General features: G+C 33.9%; 2 protein-coding genes across 2 annotated transcripts; both read right to left on the bottom strand.

Moving 5' to 3' along the window:
• Positions 1 to 503: 503 nt before the first annotated feature.
• LOC140744839 (uncharacterized) lies at positions 504 to 4,728 on the bottom strand. Its single transcript, XM_073076530.1, has 5 exons — positions 4,572 to 4,728; positions 3,989 to 4,214; positions 3,491 to 3,645; positions 2,624 to 2,785; positions 504 to 784 (listed from the first exon to the last, which is right to left on the bottom strand). The coding sequence occupies exons 1-5, from the start codon at positions 4,636 to 4,638 to the stop codon at positions 609 to 611; spliced, it is 786 nt and encodes a 261-aa protein (XP_072932631.1). The 5' UTR covers positions 4,639 to 4,728; the 3' UTR covers positions 504 to 608.
• Positions 4,729 to 7,744: 3,016 nt separating this feature from the next.
• On the bottom strand, positions 7,745 to 23,955 carry LOC140744840 (uncharacterized). The gene is made up of 8 exons (XM_073076531.1): positions 23,795 to 23,955; positions 23,190 to 23,415; positions 21,989 to 22,140; positions 21,622 to 21,783; positions 13,326 to 13,551; positions 12,828 to 12,982; positions 12,005 to 12,166; positions 7,745 to 8,004 (listed from the first exon to the last, which is right to left on the bottom strand). The coding sequence occupies exons 1-8, from the start codon at positions 23,856 to 23,858 to the stop codon at positions 7,829 to 7,831; spliced, it is 1,323 nt and encodes a 440-aa protein (XP_072932632.1). The 5' UTR covers positions 23,859 to 23,955; the 3' UTR covers positions 7,745 to 7,828.
• Between the last annotated feature and the right edge of the window lie 372 nt (positions 23,956 to 24,327).

Below are 24,327 nucleotides of genomic sequence, written 5' to 3'. Positions count from 1 at the left end.
TAATGTAGGACACAACGAATGCCATAGGATTGTAAAACGCCATTGATAATAGACTTCTCAACGATATAATTCCATCCTTGCATGCAGTTAATGTGTATTAATAATATACTCCTGTGTCGCTACTATTCTGTAGTTATATCTGATTAATTAACTCGGCTTAATCACTGTAATTATGAGCCATGTAGTTTTCTAGGTAAATTTTACTTTGTTTGCAATATCGTACTCATTATATGTGCTTTAAAATGCTTTGTAGTCTATTGGCAAAAGATATCTACATAGAATCTATAGGTGAATCCAAATTTACAGGATTCCTATCTGAAACCACTTAGAAACTTAAATATTACTAGGTACCCATGTAGAGGTAGGCTCCTTTAGTATTAATCAACGTCAATCATTTTTTGCCTACCATTCTATTCATGATTTTTGTGTTAAACTTAATTATCTTTTTTGGGGTATAAACTTCTGGGTATAAAAACTCATTTAGTTATAGCAAAAACAACGAATTCATAAAATATTTTTATTTGGTGCATATAGAAAATATAATGACGTTAATATTCAAATATTCAATTTAACTTTACACTGTTGAGGTACATGATGTGATAAGTGTTTCAGCTCTTTACGTATTCTGATAAATCTTCTAGAATGAAGTACTCAGCTGGCACCACGTTGAAGAACATATGCGTGTACGTATACACCAGCTCCATAGCTTTGTCCATGAAGGTTTTCCCGACGGTATTCATTATGAATTTAGAGTTCTCGTTCAAAAATCCCACCACGACTTGAGCTGTGATAAAATAAATACTATATACCACATATCTATAAACTAGTATATCATGGCACTATTATGGAGACTGGAGATGATTGGAGTAGTTGCACCATTATTCTTGCACTAGACAATAATCTATATCGTCCTTTGGAAGGAGCGCGTAAAGATGCCTTTCCAACAAACATGTGCGAAGTAGCTAAGCTATAGATGTCTATCAAATCCACCATTAAGATTGCTACAATTTCATTTGTGTAGCTTAGTTTAGGGACGCATAACAAATTTAGAGAGGATTTCGATGTCCTACATTCAGATATTATTCAGATAACGATAAGTCATGTCACAAACAAAAATAAATCAAAAAATATATAAATCGCCGCAAGTGTTTGCACAAACAGAATAATTTATGACATGAAATTTAAATCGTTTAGAAACTTGTTTTGCAGTTATACTTTGTGACACAAAGTAAACAGTGGTCAACAACAAACAAGTAACGGTCAAGGTAAACCCAGGCATGAGATAATCCTAACTACCGCAATTAAGACTGAACTTGCACTTATAAGATTAAATTACGGCACAATAATGTTTATTACAGTAAAAAATAACATAATTTTACGGTTTATAAATATTACCTTTAACATAAAGCCACTCCCACAATTTAAACGAATCTTATGATACCTCATGATTATATTATTTTAAAAACGTCAAGCCGTTTAGACTGTAAGGCCTGAATTCCAAGAAATGAGACGTTCATACATTTTACAATACAAGAAGGTGGTTCGACTCCGGCGGCACCACCGCTACACCTATTTCTGTCTAATAACAGCAGTGTTAGGCGTTGTTGTGTTCCGTTTTGAAGGGTGTGGTAAGGGAGACATACTTTTCCGAGGCATTCCAGCTTAGTCCTCAGGTGTAGCGGCGCATGTGTGGGCGACCTCAGGTAGGAATATCTAATCCTATCTGGGGTTGATTACAAATGTTCATGGGCGGCAGTAGCCAGTTACCATCAGGTGGGCTGCGTACACACAGACGCTCGTAAAATTATCATTAGGAGTAATTATGTTATAATGGCAATTTATATTATTCTTTTACGTTATGAGGAAACCGTACTTTCGATGCTCTCTAGAATTTTGTAAACTTTTTTTAAATTTGCTTAACGTTTATTATATTCATAACATTTATCGGCAGTTTACAATGTTACAATTTTGTCCTTCAGTCGACTATCTGAAAGAACTTATCATTGTCTATATGCGGTTCGATCTAAGGCCATCAGATACTGCCTTAGTAGTTTGATATTACCACTCGACTGAAAGAAAACTGCTGAGGCCAGCTTAATTAGCGACACATAAGAAAGCTTTTATGATATATCTTTCTTTAATATTTTAGACTTTGATCTTGGCTTTCAAATTTCAATGTTAGTGACCAGCGTCGGAAATATTTTCACAATTTTTGTTCTTATTTAGACGATGAAAAGGAGTAACATTTTTTGCATAGCTTTAATAAGTATGTTAGCTTAATAGTTTTTGCTATGCTTATATGATTTCTTAGCAAAATATTTTTGTGAGCTATTTTTATAAATTTTCTATTTCCGCCCAATGCTAACTGTTAAAACCATATTTCTTAACTCATTCATTTTTTGTAACATTTTATATGTATGATTACTTATATAAAATCTTACAAAACATGAATATTTTTGTCTTTTTAGGGTTTTAACAAATTATAAATGATTATTAATTATAATTATAATTAAAATCCTAAAAAGAAATATTCACTAAAGATCTTTTTACGATTTACCCCGTCTACCTTATGAAGGCATACGGGCGAAACGGGGTAAATATAATTCTTGTTACCAATACTTACTTGCATCTGTTTTGCCCAAAAGTACCTTGTCTGCAGCAAATGATATTTTGCCCAATATCTCATAGGTATAAATTGTCTTGTTAAATTTGCAGTCGAAGAAAACTTTTCCGTCCTTGTTTTTTTTCAAGTCATAGTAGTAATCAAACTTAAGTCTCAGCTTCTCTGTAACAATCAAGTAAAAATAAATACGATTCAAAATTATCATTATAATTAATCCATTGTTGTGCCACTCCGAGGCACGGGTCTTCTCTCGAAATGAGGATGGTAAGTCCTGGCCACGCTGGCCAAATGCGAATTGATAGACTTTACACATCTTTGAGGACTTTTTTGACAGCTCTTAGTATTAATTTCTAATACGCATATTCCAAGATGCCTGAGATTCAAATCTCGGACCCTACAATTCCGGGACCGAGTTTCAACCACTAGGCTTAATTTTTAAGTTTCTGTTATAGTATATTGTTTTTAACAATGGACTTCCCAAAAAAAATATAATATGCATACATTAAAATACGAAATTGAATTTTAATCTTTCCTCAAGTAAATTATTTAAGGAAACAAAATTAAATTCAAAGTTATTATCTTCCATTGAACAAGTACAAGTGACCGTGAATTGATCTGCGTTAAAATTTTTATGATTATTTGGCAAGTAAATTTTATTTGGTGGAATATGTATTTTTAAGTTTCCTTATTCAAAAAATAAAAAGTAAAAAATTAACAATGCTTTTAGTTACACGACGTGCGGCAATTGATGTTTATTATAGACATCAAAAATATTTGAAAAACTTCGGTAGCGCGAGTATACGTTCAGCGCCATCTGTTTGTGAAATAGCGGACACTTTTTCGTAAGAAATATAAATAAACACGCACCAATTTTAACTTTGCCATTTCCTTCTCCACTTAGAGATTCACCACCGAACAAATTCTTAAGAACGGGACTGGAACCAGACAGCTTGTATTTTGCTTTGATGGTGAAAGCATTACAAAGGAGTGTCATTTCTGTATGGCCCTTTTCAATGTCAGTTCTGTAACAAAAATATCATATAACAGAGTAAATGACGACAGATTAAAAGTACCAAAAATCATAAAAAGGGGTTTAATTGTTTAATATGCTGGATTCAAAGTTTTATATTTTGCTTTTGGTGCTCTAAATTATTACTGCGTTTCGAAGCTTTGATAAGAATTTTCTGGCATGCTAAATGAAGAGATTAATAGAACAACTGAACGATAATATTAACGTATAAAAAGGTGATGTAGTAGATAAAACACCGTTATAATTATTGTAAGATGTATATAGTCATTAAATGATACATATCGAGTTTCTCGTGTCCTCAACTTGAATGAAATATATTCTAAACTATCACTTACGTAAACTTTTCCACTACACAGTCTCTGGTTCCTTTGGCGGTCCCTTCTACTACATGTAGTTCCATTAGGTCCAATATGGATACAGTTATATCTTTGACAACCATGGGGTCTATAGGCGGAATTCCTAGTTCAGGGATACCCGTTTTGTGTATGGCACTGAGCGTGGAGCTAATTGTCTTGCCTTGACAATCATTATCCTTTATACTACATTTGTTGAGAGTATCCACTGTAAAATAATGTTAAGTATTAGCCACATATTTAAAATGTTTTGTTATGTCTATTAGCAAATAATTGTGTATTTAAATGGATATAGGGAAAATACTTTCTTGTTAAGAGTATGGAAATTGTAATATACTCGTAATAGAGAAATTATTTTCATATTCTATACTAATCCTGTAGTCATATTACGTCTTCTTAGATATTTCTTATTACAAGCAGTAAAATCCAAACATCCCATTAAACGCCTAAGTATCTAACGGGCATGCAGTCCAATATGATGGTCTGGCTTACCCACCTTATTACCCTCACATGGTAATGACATTTCACAAAATTCAAAGAAACTGAAATAATTTCGATTACTTACCATATTTAGCTTCACTAAAAGTTAAAACGGCACAAGCGAAAAAAGCAATGGTTTTTGAGACAAACATGGTTATATTTGACCGGTCTGTACCATATGCTAACGTTTCACACAATACAAATAATGTTAGACCTATACCCTTATATATACATATTTACAGCTGCAAATTATATACATTTTAAGAAATAAGACAAAAACGCGTTTTTTACACGAAGTTACCCTGAGATTGTATACATTAAATTATTTGCTATGCACATAATAATATGCACGTTGCAGTAACTATTGTCCATTAAGTAATTATAATTGATTTTTTACCGCGTTACAATGTTAACATAGAATATTCCAGATTAAATCATGTTACAACGTACAGAAATTATAAGATGAATTAAAATTTGCAACCATCTTTTTATCACCCCGACTTCCTCAAGAGGGTAATTTTCTTAAGCGCTTGTAAGCATAAGTATGTTAATATTATAATATGTGCGTATCATGTACGTAAGTACATACATAATATGATGGATGTTTTTTATGTTAAAACAAATATGTGTTTCATACATAAAAACACACACATCATCTCTGGAGTGTCATAAGTTTAATAGGCTCGAAGCAGAAGCGAAGGCCCAGTGCAATAAATTTTACTGCAAATTTTTAAAATTTACAAACCGAGTGTTTATTTACAAATTTTCCTCAACTTTTTTCTCCGTTATGATTTTTTTATTATTTTAAAGTAACTAGTCGTATAACTTTTTTAACTTGCTCCACAAAAAAGCTTTACCCCGCAAATAATATAAAACTAAATCGTTATTTTACATCTACGACCGATCGACATGATTCAAACACAATTGTGTGCGGCTAGTTTCACAGGGGGTCCAATTTCGAGCAAATTTGAAAATTTTCGCCAGTTTTCCCGGAAAATTGGAAAAATCCGATTTCTTATAAAGTTGAATAACTCGAGTATTTCTTAACCAATTTCAAATTTCTTTTTTTTATATGAAAGGGTGTTTCATTGCGATACTTTCCTACCTTGACATGAGTATGGTCTGATCATTAGAACTTTGAGTTATGGGGTGGAACTCATCATCACTACCTCTGCTTTTTACATATTTTATCATAACTTACCCTCTGCCCACCCAATTCTTAAGAAACTTAAAGTGAACATTGAGTATCTAGATTAACATAGATATGATGGGAAATTTGACCTTCAATGCCTTAGATCTACTGCAGATGATGATGATGCAGAGTACCTCCAGCCTAAGGTACATGAATAAGCCATTTAGTGCTTTCATACATATTCTATAGCTCTTAGGAACTGCTTAGGCAGATACATGTAATGAAAAAATGACCTTCAACTCTTTCACCCTGATGATGCTCCTGTGCTTCTAACCTAAACGATAGGAGTTAGCCATTTTGTGTTTTCATATGTGTATTAATGTCACTAAGCAGACATATAGGATGAAAATTTTGACCTTCAAGGTCTTAACCCTGATAACGCAAGGTTGCTTCTCGCCTAAACCGTATGAGTTATACATTTGGTGCTTTCGGATATTTATAAACAGTATCAAAGCTAAACTTTTTAGTGACATACGGTATAAAATGTGACCTTCAAGTTTTCAATCCTAATGACTCGGGGCACTGCTAGCCTAAACCACTGTAACTTGACAATTACTTCTTACAAATATAAAATATGGTTAACGTATACGTTGTAGTTTTTCTTAACTACTGAATACAGGTGAATTGGACCGACTCACTCGCAGAGTTTTACCACTTAGCTTGAATTATTTACTTTTCGGTTCCAAAGTAACCTAGCCAATAATGTAGTATTTCATATAGCCTCGCCTATAGTGATTCGTATTTAATTGGTTAGGTTAGCTTGGAACATATTAGACAATATAAAACTAAGCGAGCAGGGCGCAGTAGCGCCCTGTGAGCGGTTGGGTCCAATCCGTATGAACTAAGAGCTTACATTTATTCATGATCACATTTATACAATTTATAACTGTAATATTAATATAAACATTAGTATGCCAATACTAAATAGGGTAAAAAAAAATAAAACTGACTTCTATGTCACTACAAAGTAAAAAAAAAAAATATTTTTTTTAAATTCTTTATTATCCATTAGTAAATCATACCTACGTATAATCTATAGTTGACTTAAAATTTACAGGATTCCTATCTGAATGTCCCTGTAGTTCCAGGACTAGAATAGGGCTACGGTATCCCCTGCCTGTCGTAGGAGGCGACTAAAAGGGGGCTTCCGGGGTTGCGGGCGGCAAGAGTGGGAGCTCGAACCGTCCAGTATGCTACCCCGCGAAGGACGTCGTTATGTATGGCCGCATACCGTCGTAATCCGTCGTAAGATGTTGTGGAAGGAGCGAACGCTTCCCCAGGGCAGAGCCCGATCCGGGCATCGCGCTTGGAGGACTCTGGTTGTGTTCCGTCGGAGATCCCGGAGTTCTCCAATAAGCGCTGAGGACGGCCACCGGTGGGGTTTTAGTTCGATAAAAATCCCACATAACCCGGCGTCGCTACCACGTCGTCGGGTACCTTTTGAAGGTTTCCCCCTCGAAAGGAAAAAAGAAAGGATTCCTATCTGAAGCCACTTAAAAACTTAAATATTACTAGGCACCCATGTAGAGCTAGGCTCGTTAGTATTTATCATCGCCAACCAATCTTTGCCTACCATAGTTCTTTTAACAATTTAGGTAAACAACAATCAAAATTTGACACGTAAAACATCGAATATATTTAATTTTTATTTATAAAGATTAAATATATGCGACATAAGTCACTTGAGTTGGATATACTCGTGTATTATGTATTATTTGTCTTCCACATCTAATTACCACTATTAATCGGAGATCAAAAATTACAATGTATTTTATACACTGAACAATTTACATTCAAGAAGACAATGTAGCTGGCATATGAAATCATAAGGTTTATCAATATGAAATAGTTTTATTATAAGGATCCACTACAGTATAATCTGTGTATGACCACGGAAATGTAAAAATATAAATTATATAAAAACAGCTTATGTTTAAACAATAGTAATAATCATGACTATTCATGATTTTTGTGTTATACTTAATTATCTTTTTTGGGGTATAAACTTCTGGGTATAAAAACTCAGTTATAGCAAAAACAACGAATTCATAAAATATTTTTATTTGGTTCATACAGAAAATATAATAACGTTAATATTCAAATATTCAATTTAACTTTACACTGTTAAGGTACATGATGTGATAAGTGTTTCAGCTCTTTACGTATTCTGATAAATCTTCTAGAATGAAGTACTTAGCTGGGACCATATTGAAGAACGTATGCGTGTACGTATACACCAGCTCCATAGCTATGTCCATGAAGGTTTTTCCGAAGGTATTCATTATGAATTTAGAGTTCTCGTTCAAAAATCCTACCACGACTTGAGCTGTGAAAAAATAATTCAATTATTAGTAAACTAGTATATCATGACACTCTTCTGGAGACTGGAGATGATTGGAGAAGTTGCACCATTATTCCTGCACTAGAAAAGGTTCTATGTCATGCTTTAAAGGGGGCGCGTAAAGGTGCCTTTCCAACGGAGGTAGCTAAGCTATAGATGCCTATCAAATCCACCAATAAGATTGCTCCAATTTAATTTATGTAGATTAGTTTAGGTACGCATAACAAATTTAGAGAGGATTTCGCTGTCCACATTCAAACATTATTCAGATAACGATAAGTCATGTCATAAACAAAAATAAATCAAACACAAAAAATATAAATCGCCGCAAGTGTTTGCACAAACAGAATAATGTATGACATGAAATTTAAATCGTTTAGAAACTTGTTTTGCAGTTATACTTTGTGACACAAAGTAAACAACGGTCAACAACGAACAAGTAACGGTCAAGGTAAGCCCAGGCATAAGATAATCCTAACTACCGCAATTAAGACTGAACTTGCACTTATAAGATTAAATTACGGCACAACACTTGGACTATAGAAGGTTTATTACAGTAACAAGTAATTAATTAAAAATCAAAAAACCCGACTGCACTAGTAAAGCTGAAGTAGAATTTCCAAAAACTGAGAAATAGGTTTTTTTGTTATTTTTATCCAGAAAGCCAAATACAAAGTTTCATAGTAGGTATCTGGTTCAAAATCAAGACTTTCTAACAATATAATCCTATTTTATCCTCGTATTGCTCATTTACGCTATATAAAGAACCTATGAGTAAAATTCCAGCACTCTAAAGTTCAGCGGTTTCCCTTTGCGTTGATCTTTATCACAGCAACACTACTCATTTAGTCAGACAGTCATCTCGATGAGTTATATGTATATATTATATAATGTATGTGTAATCTCCTCTACGAGTAAGTTCCTTTATTTCGATATCCTACTCGATAGGTTTGGTTAACTTTTTTTTCTAAAACGTGTTACTATTTCGCAAAAACAATCCACCATTTACACTCCATAAAATATATAACTTCAGTAATTCAAAGTTCCGGTCATTGTTTTACCTCGTATTGGGTAGAATTTCATTATTTTTATCCAACAAGCTAAATAGAAAATTTCATAGTGTTTGCTTCAAAATTGACAATTGTTTAAATGAACTTTTAACCCTTATTTTACCCTCTACGGGGTTAATTTTTCGGATGGGAATAAATAGGTGTGTCCTTGTTCCTATCCAGGAAGCCAAATACAAATTTTTGTAACAGTTGCTTCAAAATTAAAGGATTTCAAAAAAACTGTTTTCCCCTATTTTACCCTCTTAGGGGTAGAATTTCCAAAAAGCCTTTCTTAATACTTATTTACGCTATATAGCGAACCTTTGTGCAAAATTTCAGAACTCTAAGTTGAGCGGTTTTGGCTGTACTCTGATTTCTAAAAAATGAAGAAGTCATTTAATTAGTCAGTCAGTCAGTCATCTTGCTGTTTTATTTATATACAAATATGTTTTTATAATCTACGTTTAATTTACTTTCAGTTGATACCCCACTCGATAGGTTCAGTTAACTTTTTTTTTAAATGTGACACTATTTCGCGCCAAAAATTCGCCCTTTTAATTTTTTTTTTTCTAACTCCTGTCTTAGGACACTCGGGTCATTGAGACAAATATAATGACACCTTAACTGTCGACATTTATCCACCCGTTTGGAAGATCGGATCAAATAAAGAAAGACAAACATACAAGATACGCGCGAAAAACATAACCCTTCCTTGGCAGTCGGGTAAAAAATAACATAATTTTACGGTTTATAAATATTACCTTTAACATAAAGCCACTCCCACTATTTAAACTATTTAAACGAATCTGACGATACCTCATGATTATATTATGTTAAATTCGTCAAGCCGTTTGGGCTGTAAGGCCTGAATACCAATAAATGAGATTTTTTTTATTATATAGGAGTAGCAGACGAGCATGCAGTCCACCTGATGGTAAGTGGCTACTGCCGCCCATGGACAACTGTAATCAACCCCAGATAGGATTCGATATTCCTACCTGAGGATGCGCCGCTCTACCCCTGAGGACTAAGCTGGAAAGCCTCGGAAAAGTCTGTATCCCGTACTACCCTTCAAAACGGAACACTGCAGCGCCTAACACTGCTGTTATTAGGTAGAAATAGGTTTGGCGGTGGTGCTGCCGGAGTCGAACTACAAAGGGTTCTACCGTACACACAGACGCTCGTTAAATTATTATTACGAGTAATTATGTTACAACGGCAATTTATTAAGCTATTGCATAGCTTTTATCGCGGGCTTTGAGCGCGGCGACCGAATCGAGAAATTCCGTAACGAAAATTCCTAACACCTTAATTCGTCAACTTGAAAACAGATGGCAGTAATACACATTTTTTTTTAATTTTATTTTTTAACAACAATGTTGATTAAGACTGATGTTTAATATGTTTATGCCACTAGCGGTCACCCATCTAACATCCGACTTCGACAAACGTTGCTTAACTTACGTTTTAGTAATTTGAATGTTGATTACAACTGTTATTTTAATGTTTTTGTCACTAGCGGTCACCCATCCAACATCCGACCTCGACCAACGTTGCTTAACTTACATTTTAGTAATTTGAATGTTGATCACAACTGTTATTTTAATGTTTTTGTCACTAGCGGTCACCCATCCAACATTCGACCTCGACCAACGTTGCTTAACTTACGTTTTAGTAATTTGAATGTTGATTACAACTGTTATTTTAATATATTTTTGTCACTAGCGGTCACCCATCCGACTTTCGACCGAGCCCACCATTGCTTAACGTACGTTTTAATAATTTTAATGTACATTACGACTGATAGTTTAATATGTTTTTGCCACTTGCAGTCACCCATCCAATTTTCGTCCGCACTCACCGTTGCTTAACTTACGTTTAAGGAATTTAAATGTTGATGTTTTTAAGCTATTGCATAGCTTCTATCGCGGGCCTTGAGCGTGGACACCGAATCCAGAAATTCCGTAACGAAAAAAACCTAACACCCCCCAATCCGACCGGCACAGCGGTGACACTTTTTAGTAGCGATCTGTGCGCCCCGGGGCGCACACGCCAGTTGACGGGTTAATGACTTTTTGAAATATCACGCTTGCAATTTGCATAAGTTGATAATAAATGCTATGCAATAGCTTTACCGCGGCAGTCTCCGAGTGCCACACGTATTTTTTTATTCTTTTACGTTATGAGAAAACTTCGATCACTTATGAGAAAACCCTACTTTGCTTAATTTTGAGAACGTTTTTTAAATTTGCTTAACGTTTTAGTATTTTCTAACATTTATCCGCAGTTTACAATGTTACAATTTTGTCCTTCAGTCGACTATCTAAAAGGACTTATCATTGTCTATATGCGGTTCGATCTAAGGCCATCAGATACTGCCTTAATAGTTTGTTAATAGTTAATATCACCACCAGGCCAGCTTAATTAACAACACACAAGAAATCTTTTATGATATATCTTTCTTTAATATTTTAGACTTTGATCTTGGCTTTCAAATTTCAATGTTAGTGACCAGTGTTGGAAATATTTAACATGAATATGTTATTTTTTATTATGAAATTATGAAAAGGACTAACATTTTTTGCATAGCGTTAATAAGTATGTTAACTTAATAACTTTCGCTATGTTTATATAATTTCGTGGCAAAATAGTGGTAAAACTATGTGAGCTTTTTTATATCCTGTGCTAACTGTTATAAACCATATTTCTTAATTCATTCACTTTTTGTAACATTTTATATGTATGATAACTTATATAAAATCTCGAAAAAAGAAAAATATGTTGGCTTTTACGGTTTTTAACAAATTATAGTATTTGTTAAAATCCTAAAAAGAAATATTCACTAAGGCAGCGATCTTTATATGATTTACCCCGTCTACCTTATGAAGGCATACGGGCGAAACGACGTAAATATAATTCTTGTTACCAATACTTACTTGCATCTGTTTTGCCCAAAAATACCTTATCTGCAGCAAATGAGATTTTGCCCAATAACTCATAGGTATAAATTGTCTTGTTAAATTTCCAGTGGAAGTAAACATCTCCGTCCTTGTTTCTTTTCATGTCATAGTAGTAATCTAACTTGAGTCTCAGCTTCTCTATAACAATAAAGTAAAAATAAATACGATTAAAAAATATCATAATCATTAATACATTGTTGTGCCCCTTCCCGGCACGGGTCTCCTCTCGAAATGAGGATGGTAAGTCCACCACGCTGGCCAAATGCGAATTGATAGACTTTACACATCTTTGATGACTTTTTTGTAAGCTTGTAACTTAATATTAATTTCTAAACGCATATTATGTATGTAAGGAAATCCAAGGTGCGCGCCTGAGATTCAAATCTTGGACCCCACAATTCAGAAACCGAATTTAACTACTAGGCTTACTTTTCAAGTTTCTGTTACAATACACGAATTTATTTATACAATGTACTTCCCAAAAATAAAGTAATAAAAAATACTCAAATAAATTCTTTAAGGAAACAAAATTAAATTCGAAGTTATAATTTTCCACATTGAACAAGTAATTGTTCTGCGTTGAAATCTTTATGATTATCTGGCAAGTAAATTTTATTTGGTGGAATATATATTTATAAATTAACAATGCTTTTAGTTACAGGACATCCGGAACTTGGTGTTTATTATAGACATGAATAATATTTATAAAACTTCGATAGCGCGATTCAGGATACGTTCAGCGCCATCTCTTTGTGAAATAGCGGACACTTATTCGTAAGAAATATAAATAAACACACACCCATTTTAACTTTGCCATTTCCTTCTCCACTAAGAGATTCACCACCGAACAAATTCTTAAGAAGTGGACTGGAACCAGACAGCTTGTATTTTGCTTTGATGGTGAAAGCATTACAAAGGAGTGTCATTTCTGAATGGCCCTTTTCAATTTCAGTTCTGTAACAAAAATATAATATAACAGAGTAAGCGATGACAGATTAAAAGTACCAAACAATCATAAAAAGTAGTTTAATTAAAAAAATATGATGCTGGATTCTATGTTTCATATATTCCTTTTGGTGCTCTAAATTACTACTGCATTTCGAAGCTTTGATAGGAATTTTCGGGCTTGCTGAATGAAGAGTTTTAATAGAAAAACTGAACGATAATATTAATGTATAAAAAGGTAATGCAGTAGATCAAACACCGTTATAATCATTGTAATATGTATATAGTCAATAAATGTTACATATTCTCGTGTCCTCAACTTGGATAAAATATATTCTAAACTATCACTTACATATACTTTTCCACTACACAGTCTTTGGCTCCTTTGGCGGTCCCTTCTACTACATGCAGTTCCATTAGGTCCAATATGGGTACAGTTATATCTTTGACAACCATGGGGTCTATAGGCGGAATTCCTAGTTCAGGGATACCCGTTTTTTGTATAGCACTGAGCGTGGAGCTAATCATCTTGACTTGGCAGTCATTATCCTTTATACTACATTTGTTGAGAGTATCCACTATAAAATAATGTTAAATGTTAGCCACATATTTAAAATGTTTTGTTATGTTTATTCGTAAATATTTGTGTCTTTAAATGGATATAGGGAAGAGACTTTCTTGTTAAGAGTATGGATATTGTAATATACTCGTAATAGAGAAATTATTTTCTAATTCTATACTAATCCTGTAGTTATATTACATCTTCTTAGATATTCCTTATTACAAGGAGTAAAATCCAAACATCCCATCAAAAAGGTTTAACTATTTTTATTCAATTGAAGTACTTAACGGGCATGCAGTAACTAGAACACCTTATTACCCTCACATGGTAATGATATTTTACAAAATTCAAATAAACGGAAATAATTTCGATTACTTACCAAATTTAGCTTCACTAAAAGATAAAACGGCATATGCGAAAATAGCAAGAGTTTTTAAGACAAACATGGTTATATTCGACCGGTCTGTACGATATGCTAACGTTTCACACAATCCAAATAATGTTAGACCTATAGCTTTATATATACATATTTTTACAGCCGCAAATTATGATACATTTAAATAAATAAGACAAAAACGCGTTTTTTACACAAAGTAACCCTGAGATTGTATACATTAAATTATTTGCTATGAACTTATATTCATATTATTATTAATATGCACGTTGCCGTAACTATTGTACATATAAGAAATTATAATAGATTTTTTAGAATATTCTAGATTAAATCACGTTACAACGTACAGAAATTATAAGATGCATTCAAATTTGCAACCTTCTGTTTGCAACCCCGACTTCCCCAAGAGGGAATATTTTTGTAACTAACTATGTGAATATTATATACAGGGTGAATTTTTCAAACGGGCCTTTAGGGCCAAATCCCAATCTATAAGGATTAGCGAAAATGCTGAAAGGAGTTACAAGGCCGATTTTGATAAAAACTAAAACTCTATCATTACTTTTTTTAAATATTTTTTTCCTAGCCGGGAATCAAACGAGTTCATTTTGAAAAAAAATACACCCTCTATATTATACCACTATCTGATCATGTTGCTTATAAGGATCAAATTCTGGTAAGTAATGTTATGTGACAAATTAAAGGAAAACGAAAATTTTGAAGAAAATACATTGTTTTCCCATACATTGGCATACTTACTTATGCCTACCATGTACGTACGTACGTGGATGGCATTTTTATGTTGAAACACATGTGTGTTTCATACATGAAAACACACGCATCATCTCTGGAGTGTCATAAGTTTAATAGGCTCGAAGCGAGGCAAAGGCCCAGTGCAATGAATTTTACTGCAAATTTCTAAAATTTACAAACCAAGTGTGATGACGAGTTTATTTAGAAATTTCCCCAACTTGTTTGCAGTCATGTTTTTTCAGTTATTTTTTTTATTACAGTATCTATAACTTTTTAAACTTGCTACACAAAAATTCATTACCCCGCTAATAATGAAAAATTTTCGTTACTTTACATCAAAATGTTATTCTCCTACGTTAAGCAAATATAAGCGTACTATTCGTACCCAGGTCTAAAGCCTGAATACCGAAATTACTTCTTATGAATAACTATTCAGGTCATTACAATTAAAAATGGGTCTTTGGGTTGTGTGATGTATGACTATGTAAATAAATTTAATTTATTAAAGTTTAGTAATAAATTTAACAACAAATGTTTGCCTGTATATTTTATCTTTATTTTAATAGCTTGTTCTCTTATTTTAATCGTGTTAATTTGATAATTCATTTAATATATTATTTTATTAATAAGCGTAATTGGATTAACCGTTATAATTAATAAAATAAAAAAGTGTGCAATTCGGTATTAAGAATTATTTCGATTGACACCAAAAATATTATCGTGGACTTACTTAGAATCAAAAATATGGAAGAAACTCAGTTAATTACAGGTCATTTTTAACTTATCCTCATCTTCATTTTTCTAAAAAAGCTACATCATTATCCTCGTTATCCTTATTAAAAGAGTTGCAATTCCTTTTTTCTCTTGATTACACCCTTTATTTATACTGACCCTCCTAATTAGGCACACTTAGTTTAACCGTTGAAATTTCAATCGAGTTCCCTGAATTAAGCATTTTTTAAATAGTTCTTTGTCTTTTCAATTGTGAGATGTGAAAATTAGAAAACTACGTTCTTTAAGAATTGTGTAAATATATATTTTTATGGTACTTTTATTATGTGTATTTGTTAAATAATTTTTAATTGAACGTTATTCCTATTTATAGTTGATTACAGAATATGTCTTTTAGCGCCAAATAGTACTTACGCTCAATACATTTCTTGCTACTTTGTAACTTCATTTTCATAAATCATTCCGTGAAGTGTTCAGTAAAAAAAACGTGTGAACTTCATTCTTAAAAAAGCGTATTAAAATGTCAGAGCATCTGTGAGCTAAAGATGATCCTAATTAGGATTAATAATGATTCCGAATTTCCGACAACTATTTTAAAATTATGTGTTTAAAATATTGTATTATATTTGGTTCAATTTTGGTTGTATTACAATGATTGTTCACAGTTTTAGAAAAGTGACTGATCGGGATAAAAATATGTTAAGTATCCGCTAAAGAGGGAAAACGTGCGTTTAAAATAAGACAACATTATTGATGAGAAAAATAATTAAATTGTTACGTGCAGATCAATATTATAATGTTAATCTGATAGGATTTAATTATTCTGTATTTTTATCATCAAATGTTAATTAATTTGACCTCTTTTAACTTAAAACACATTTTATGTATCGTGAGTGGCTCGTCTTTAATACTAAATAACAGAGTTAGGTCACAGATTAGGTATAATATTTATCCCTATAAAGTTTTTTAAATCGTAATTATCAACATCATCAACAACCCATTACTGTCCCACTGCTGGGCACGGGTCTCTTCTCAGAACTAGAAGGATTAGGTCATTGTCCACCGCGCTGGCCAAGTGCGTATTGGTAGACTTCACATACCTTTGAGTTTTATTTATAAATCTTTCAGATATGCAGGTGTCCTCACGATGTTTTTCTTCACCGTTTAAGCAAGTGATAATTATTTTATAATACGCACATAATTTTGAAAAATCAGAGGTGCGTGCCTGGGGATTTAAACCTCGGACCCCTCGATCGAGAGGCCGAGTTTCTTAACCACCAGGCTATCACTGCTTTTGCTATATATTATTCAACATAAATTGAATAAAACACTTCACGGTGTGCATGTGGTCGAATTATATTATTATGTATATAACAGTAGTGTTTGGCGCTCATAATGTGGTGGACCTCTGATAGCTAATTCCATTTGAGGTTAATTACGGGTTTGAATGGATGGTAGTGACTATTTAACATTAGGTGGATTGATAATTGATCCATCTTTGCAAATTCAAACAGCGCTAGTTTGCCAATAAATTATTTAATATCGTATCAAATTAATGGAAGTGTTTTTACGTAATAACTTATTTAGGGATCATGAAACGATATTGGCAAACAAATACGAGGATTATGATAAGAAGCTTAAATATCGGACTGATTATTGTTGCAACATAAAACTTAAAAGCAGCTGAAGTCATACGAATGCAGTATTTTGTGTCTCAAAGCTACTTTGGAGTCTTTTTATTACGCTGGTTTATGTCGAGAGGCCTGCCTGACAGGCTTGCGTACCACTCGCATTATATTGTTTCATAGATTTTTCGCCAGCGTACGTCGAACCTACAAAACAAGTAAAGACTTTACCTGCCGCACGTGTTTACGCCCACACGCGCATGCTACTTGCATTGCCACTTACAAACTACTCGTATCGATTCATATATATATACGCGCCGATTGCAACAATAAATTAATTAGTGTGTACGCGGACCCAAGCCCGCACGACAAAAATATCCCAGTAACATGCGGACCTAACGCGCTCGCGGTTTCTTTTTATAATATAGGAGTAGCAGACGAGCATTCAGTCCATCTGATGGTAAGTGACTACTGCCGCCCATGAACATCTGTAATCAACCCCAGATAGGATTATATATTCCTACCTAAGGTCGGCCACAGATGCGACGCTACCCCTGTCGACTAAGCTGGAACCCTTCGAAAAAGTATGTCTCCCATAGCACACCCTTCAAAACGGAACACAGCAGCACCTAACACTGCTGTTATTAGTCAGAAATAAGTGTGGCGGTGGTGACGCCAGACTCGAACCACAAAGGGTTCTACCAAACTAGGTAACTACCAAACCTTTGAAAACTAGGGTTTTCAAAGGTTGCAAAGTCGCATGATAGGAAAAAAGCTTTACTTGCTTAAGTCACACGCTATATGCTATATCTATATAAACTTTTTGCCTGAGACGACAATTTTATCAATTTCAAGAACATTTTTGAGATACATAACAACAATACACACATCAGAATTAACACATAAATTTAATGTTCACACATAGTAATATGGAAATGGAAAGTAGTACAACTAGACACTGTGGAATTGTTTACTTAGAATATAAATTACTCTAAGTGCAGCACTCTAGTTAACAAATGTTACTACTCCTATATCCAGAATCTCTTTGTGTGGCATGTGTGTATTATGAGATGTTTCACATTATTAAAATGAGAAATAGGGGATGTTCACAACTTCATCTATGAACTAAGGTGTAAGTTTAAGTGTTCTATAAATGATGAATGTTCCGAATTTTTTTGGAAATAGGAAATAGTATCTACCTGAATTAACTGCTAGTTGATTCGGAAGGAAAGCGTAAAGATGGGCATGAATTTTTGACTAAGAATATCTAGTCGAAAGTGTAATAAAGGAGGGAATAGCTTAATCGCTGAATGCAAATTTTTATATATGTCGGAGCAAATACAGCAGTCCTCCTATTATAAAATGAAATGATTAAACACCTGAGGTAAAACTACCTGCATCTTAAGTAGGAAAACAAGTGCACGTGCGCCGGTCCTATAAAAAGGGTAGTACTGGCGACATCGAGACATTACTGCTCGAGCTGTGGAACAGTGCAGACCTCCTTAGGACGTCGTTATGCTGCCCGAAGAATAAACGAAGCTCAACAATTCTCGTGTGGTTTGCTTTCGAAGGTTTCATCGAGTCATTCATCAACATCATAACAATAATTATGACGTCAGCGGTGCTGACGTCACGCCTTTTTTTAAACTGTTACTCCGTTATATATATGGATGTATTAACATTTTCTGTGTAAATGAAGTTGATATCAACTTGACTTGTGATGGCAAAATTTTGATCTCGGTCAAAGCTAGCAAAACTTGTGGCTCCTGTGGTATAGGCCTATTTTAATTCAAAGACGACAGAATCGAATTACTATTAACACAGAATTAATTATATTCGAAGTTGCACACTTTAGGTTACTTGATTAAGAGTAGATCTGAACTATGACTAAATAAAAATTTGTTCAACTGTTTAAAGATCTGTAGGCTTTTCTTCATTGGGACGACACAACACGACACAGTACCGGCACGGTACCGTGACAGAACGACACAGGCAGCTATATTTTCGAGCGACACGATAATCGTAATATATTCATTACATATTAGTCAATTAATATCCTCATTTGAAATTTACGTGTATACATCACCTATTACATAAAGTTGCATCACGATACCGACAAACGACGACGTATTGTCAACGACGACATTCGGGCCAGGCAAGCCGGTGTCGTGCCGGGTCAGTGGGGGAGCGTGCCGAAAAATTTCATAGAATTATGTGTCCATTGATGTCGCTGCCGTTGCCGTGCCGTTGTCGTCACAATAAAGAAGAACCTATTATATATTTCTTAGTCGCAGTCAGGATTTTTTTTAATTTTATTTTCTTGTAACTGAAATAACAGCCGTGATAAAAATCGATGAACCAAATACTTATGTTTGCTATGTCTTAAAACATTTTTTATGGCATTTATATTAAAAAGAAAGAAATGAAAAATGCTGCAAAAATATAATAAAAACACAAACAATCTTTATTTGTTTTCACAAAACAATAAGTAAACCAGGAGATTAATGCTTCAGATAAGGAGTCAGATCGTCCAGGAGGTAGTGTCTCGCAGGAACACCTTCGAAGAACTTCTTAGCGAAGTCGAAGTAGAACTCCATCGCTTTATCAATGAAAGCCTTTCCAAAGGTTTTCATTAAGACCTTGTAGTTTTCATTCAGATAATTGACAATGAACTCACCTGTAAACAAAAAATATACAATGGATTGGAGGATATTAAAAAAATATATACAAGACATTTATTATTGTTCTTCATACTGTGAATATCATAATACGTCCATATTGTAACCAATCTACATCATCTTCAGAACTTAGGGCGTTTTTGAAAGTAGAAAGTGTGGCCACTGGTGGTTAAATTGCAAGCGCAGTACCATACTGTCCCATTAAACCACGTTAAAAATATTATGAGCAGTTTCAAAATACCAGACTTGTCCCTTACGCACTAATCCGCATTATATCAGCTTAAAATGGTCCACTCGCTTCTCCAATTATGGAAATGTCTATGTCTTATGCTGGCGATACACGAGCTACTGCTACTGTGAGCGTGTGTTAATACAAGCGACAGTTGTTGTTGGCGACCTTTGGTGACGGTCGGCAGCAGACGGTGACCGTCGTCGGCGGTCGTCGGCGTAGATTGCGCCTCGTGTATTAGCACCGTAATACTCCGCGTCACTCACTACCATTGATGATGCCTTGCTACTCATGAGCTTTATTATGGTCGCCTTGTATCGCCTCTTACGACAGGCAGGAGATACCGTAGTCCTATTCTACTCCCGGAACTACAGGGACGAGCCGATTCTCAGACCTCTTGAATATGCATATAAAATTTGGTAAATATCGGTAAAACCGTTTCGGAGGAGTTTGGTAACTAACATTGTGACACGAGAATTTTATATATAAGATAACTACTATACACAGCTATTTTTGGATTGATTAGATACAAAATTTAAAAAATGAGGCCTTTAATCACATAATTGCATTATTTTACTGTTATTCTTACGTTCAATCCACTGAAAATACCTAACATAAATAATTAAAAGCATAATATTATTATATTAGTTTATCCTGTTAAATTTATACAATCGCAAAATTAAACTTACGATTGTATCTGCTATAAATCAAATGTTATTTACATTTCTTAGTTAAGTATTATTCGACCTCATATAATAATGTCGGGTTTAAAATTCCATCCGTATCGTATTTCATAATTACGACAATAATATCACGATGCAGATATTTAAAACTAGATATCTAGATATTTAGTATTCAGTCGCTTCTAAATTTTAAGTTTTATCTTATAACTGGTTTCTTGATGTAGTTTTTTCAATGCCAAAAACCTAGCAAATTAATGTAGCGTGAATGGGATATTAAGATGTTATCTGGTTGTTTGTTTACATAGTTATTATTTAGTTAGTTTTGATATTACATAGTTAGAATATAACCGTAACCATAATAACTTTTTTTTATTTAATATAGGATAAGCTGAGATGAGCATGCACCACGAGATGGTAAGTGGCTACTGCCGCCCATGGACATCTGTAATCAACCCCAGATAGGATTAGATATTCCTACCTGAGGTCGGCCACAGATGCCTACTCCTAAGGACTAAGCTGGAATGCCACGGAAAAGTCTGTCTCCCTTACCACATCCTTCAAACCGGAACACAGCAGCGCCTAACTGCTGTTATTAGGTAGAAATAGGTGTGGCGGTGGTGCCGCCGGAGTCGAACCACAAAGGGTTCTACCACCTTCAAATTTTAATTCATGTTTGTTTGTAAAATAATTAGGTAGTGCAATATTACCTAGTTGGAATATAACAGTAACCAAAATAGCATGTCCTATTTCTAACTTATTTTCCAGTACGGCTGACCTACGCATGAAGGGATCATCTCAGTCCTCAGGAGTGGCAACGGATCCCTCATCGGCTTCAAGTAGAACCCTTATTCTATATGCATTTGGTTCAATTTTATAAAAATGGTTACCTATTGGTCTATGAAAGCTGGCCACTAAATTTCATAAACATTATAAAGTTTTACAACTATGGTCCATAAATTTACCTTATCTTAAATATACTCAAAAATACTTACTGACGTTTTCCTTTCCCAAATATATACTGTCGGCCGCAAATGAGGCCTTACCCTTCAATTCGTATTTGTATATGATATCCTCATAAACACACTTCATGTATATTTCCCCATCGTCTTTTTTCACGGGGTAGAATGGGAAATCAAATGTCATGTAGAGCTTTTCTGAAAATTAAATTTAATAACATATTTATAAATAATTAATAATTAAATTCTTTGGCACGCTCCGTAGCCTAAACGCTTATATGCGGAGTCGAACCCCAAAGGATAGTAACATGTTTATCCAATATCAGGATTGCATAGTGGAATTCATTTTTCGATTTAATTACTAACAAAAACTTTCAAAGTAAAAGAAATATATAATTCATACCCATTTTAACTTTTCCGTTTCCATCGCCTGAAATGCCACCATCTCCAAGCAAATCCTTCACGAGCGGGCTATTAGCGGAAAGCCAGTAATGCCCTTTGATTACCAAGTCGCAGGTAATCGCTTGGGACCCTCTCTCCTTCTCGATGTCAATTCTGAAACGGTAATTAATTTAGAACTTATTCTTTTCTTCATCTTTATCTCAATACTAAGCTGTAATTTCTACGAACTTTTCAAATTATTCGGCTATGTTAAATATATCGCATATTATCGTTTAAAATGTGTGTAAGGGTCTCTACGAGATGTTCCAACCCTATCCTCGAAAAGTAGCCGATTATTTGTAAATTTCACATAAAACGGGATAAAACGGGGGTAGAGCGTTTTTAATGGATATCCTTGTGTTTTAAAGTTATACACGCAAAATTTAATAAACTTTGGTTAGAAACGATTTAACACGTTTTTGAAAATATGGGAGTATCTAGCAGGCTGAAATGGGAATCTGTGAAAGATTGTATTTTTATTTCACTATATTTTATAATTAGTCTGTACGAAGTCGAGAGAAAATGTATATATTTTATAACTGCTATTAATAATTCATGTAATCATAATCTACGGTTTTGTACTATGTAATTAATGAGTAATTACAAGCAATAAGGCACAAAATGGTCATCATATCACATGTGTAAAAATTTCATCGACTCTTTGAGGACTCTTTGTGATTTCTATTGAGGTGGTACCACTATCTGTGTTCGTTAAATCAGTGATAAAGTTTCTGTTCTAGTTTGAAAGGTATGGCAAATTACATCAACCCTGGGTGGATGGAGAAAGTTTGCGGCAGGTGTTAAATAACATAAGCATTATAATACTTATAATCAATATCTAGTAGAATTCCTGCAGTAAACAGGTCTAGGGGGCAGTCAGTATTCGATATAGCTTTACTGCTTACATGTGTTACTGTCACATCCACAACCCTATATAAATACAGGTCTGTTGTCACATCACACTAATCAGACTACATCATTGCTGGTTGTTAATAACTTATGTCGCTTTTGAATAATTTTATGGAATGTGTGAATGAAGAGTGATAAATTAGTGGATGAAGATGTATGATGTGAATGTTGATCATTATGGACGAATATATTTTAACAGGAATATTTTTAATGAGAATACGTTTTAACACATCATATATAAAATCGCTACTTACTCGAATCTTTCGAACATGCATTTCTTGATACCCTTGGCTACTCCGTCCACCATTGTCAAGTTCACCGTGTTCAAGACAGACACGGAGACGTCTTTCAGGATCATTGGATCTAAAGAAGGTATGCCCAACTCCGGCATGCCATGCTTACCAATTTTTGCGACGATTGTTTCATATAAACTTCTTTGGCATTCACTGTCTTTTAAAGTGCATTTTGGCAAGTTTTCCACTGTAAAAATAGATAAAAATATTAATATTTAGCACGATGAGTTTATAATAGAAGGTATTGATTTAAAAATATAGTGCAGAGCAATGAACTAAAAGTAAATTTGTATCCTAAATATTAATAATACTAGCTGACCCACAAACGTTGTATTGCCATATAATTAAAAAATGTTAAGGGTGAACAACCCTTATCACTTAGGGGTATGAAATATAGATAGTAGCCGATTCTCAGACCTACTGAATATGCACATAAAATTTGGTGAAAATCGGTAAAGCCGTCTGTCTCGGAAGAGAACGGTAACTAACATTGTGACACGAGAATTTTATACATAAGACAATAACATAACTATTATACAAAATTGCAGTGTTTAAATTGCACTTACCAGCAAAGCCTTCACAGAGAGATAAATACAAGAACGTGAGAAATACACCCTTTGTCAAAAACATGTTTGCAGTGCGTTGTTATTAAACAGCAAATAAGTAACGCATAACTGGTATAGCGTTTTATATACTACTTTAAAAGATCTCAACCGGCAAAAAAGTTAAAATCAAATTCATACAATAAAACAGGTTTCATAACTTCCGACACTATGCATCGTGTGGGGATCATGTGTAATTGTACGTACTTACTTAAGGCATAGATAAGTAAAGATACTTCGCCGCCTTGAAATTGAATGAAGCCACAAACGGCTTATTTTAGTAAGTTCTTTTATTGAATCCTTGACAAATAAAAACATTTTTAGAGAAAATTTACGAATAAATAACAAATTTACGCAATAATTACGTGATTTACGTAATAAATAAATAATTATTTCAAATATTTTAGGGACATTTTAGCACGGAGACGTGGCAAAACTTTTTTACGCAACTATTTCAATTCTCAAAACTGGGTACATTTTCTTGTTAGGAGTGAGTA

The sequence above is a fragment of the Epargyreus clarus genome, unplaced genomic scaffold (assembly GCF_041222505.1).
Source record: "Epargyreus clarus isolate Ecla_fem2 unplaced genomic scaffold, WU_Ecla_fem_2.2 ptg000009l, whole genome shotgun sequence".
In the NCBI taxonomy this organism is placed as follows: Eukaryota; Metazoa; Arthropoda; class Insecta; order Lepidoptera; family Hesperiidae; genus Epargyreus; species Epargyreus clarus.
This window is presented reverse-complemented; position numbering and strand designations above follow the sequence as displayed.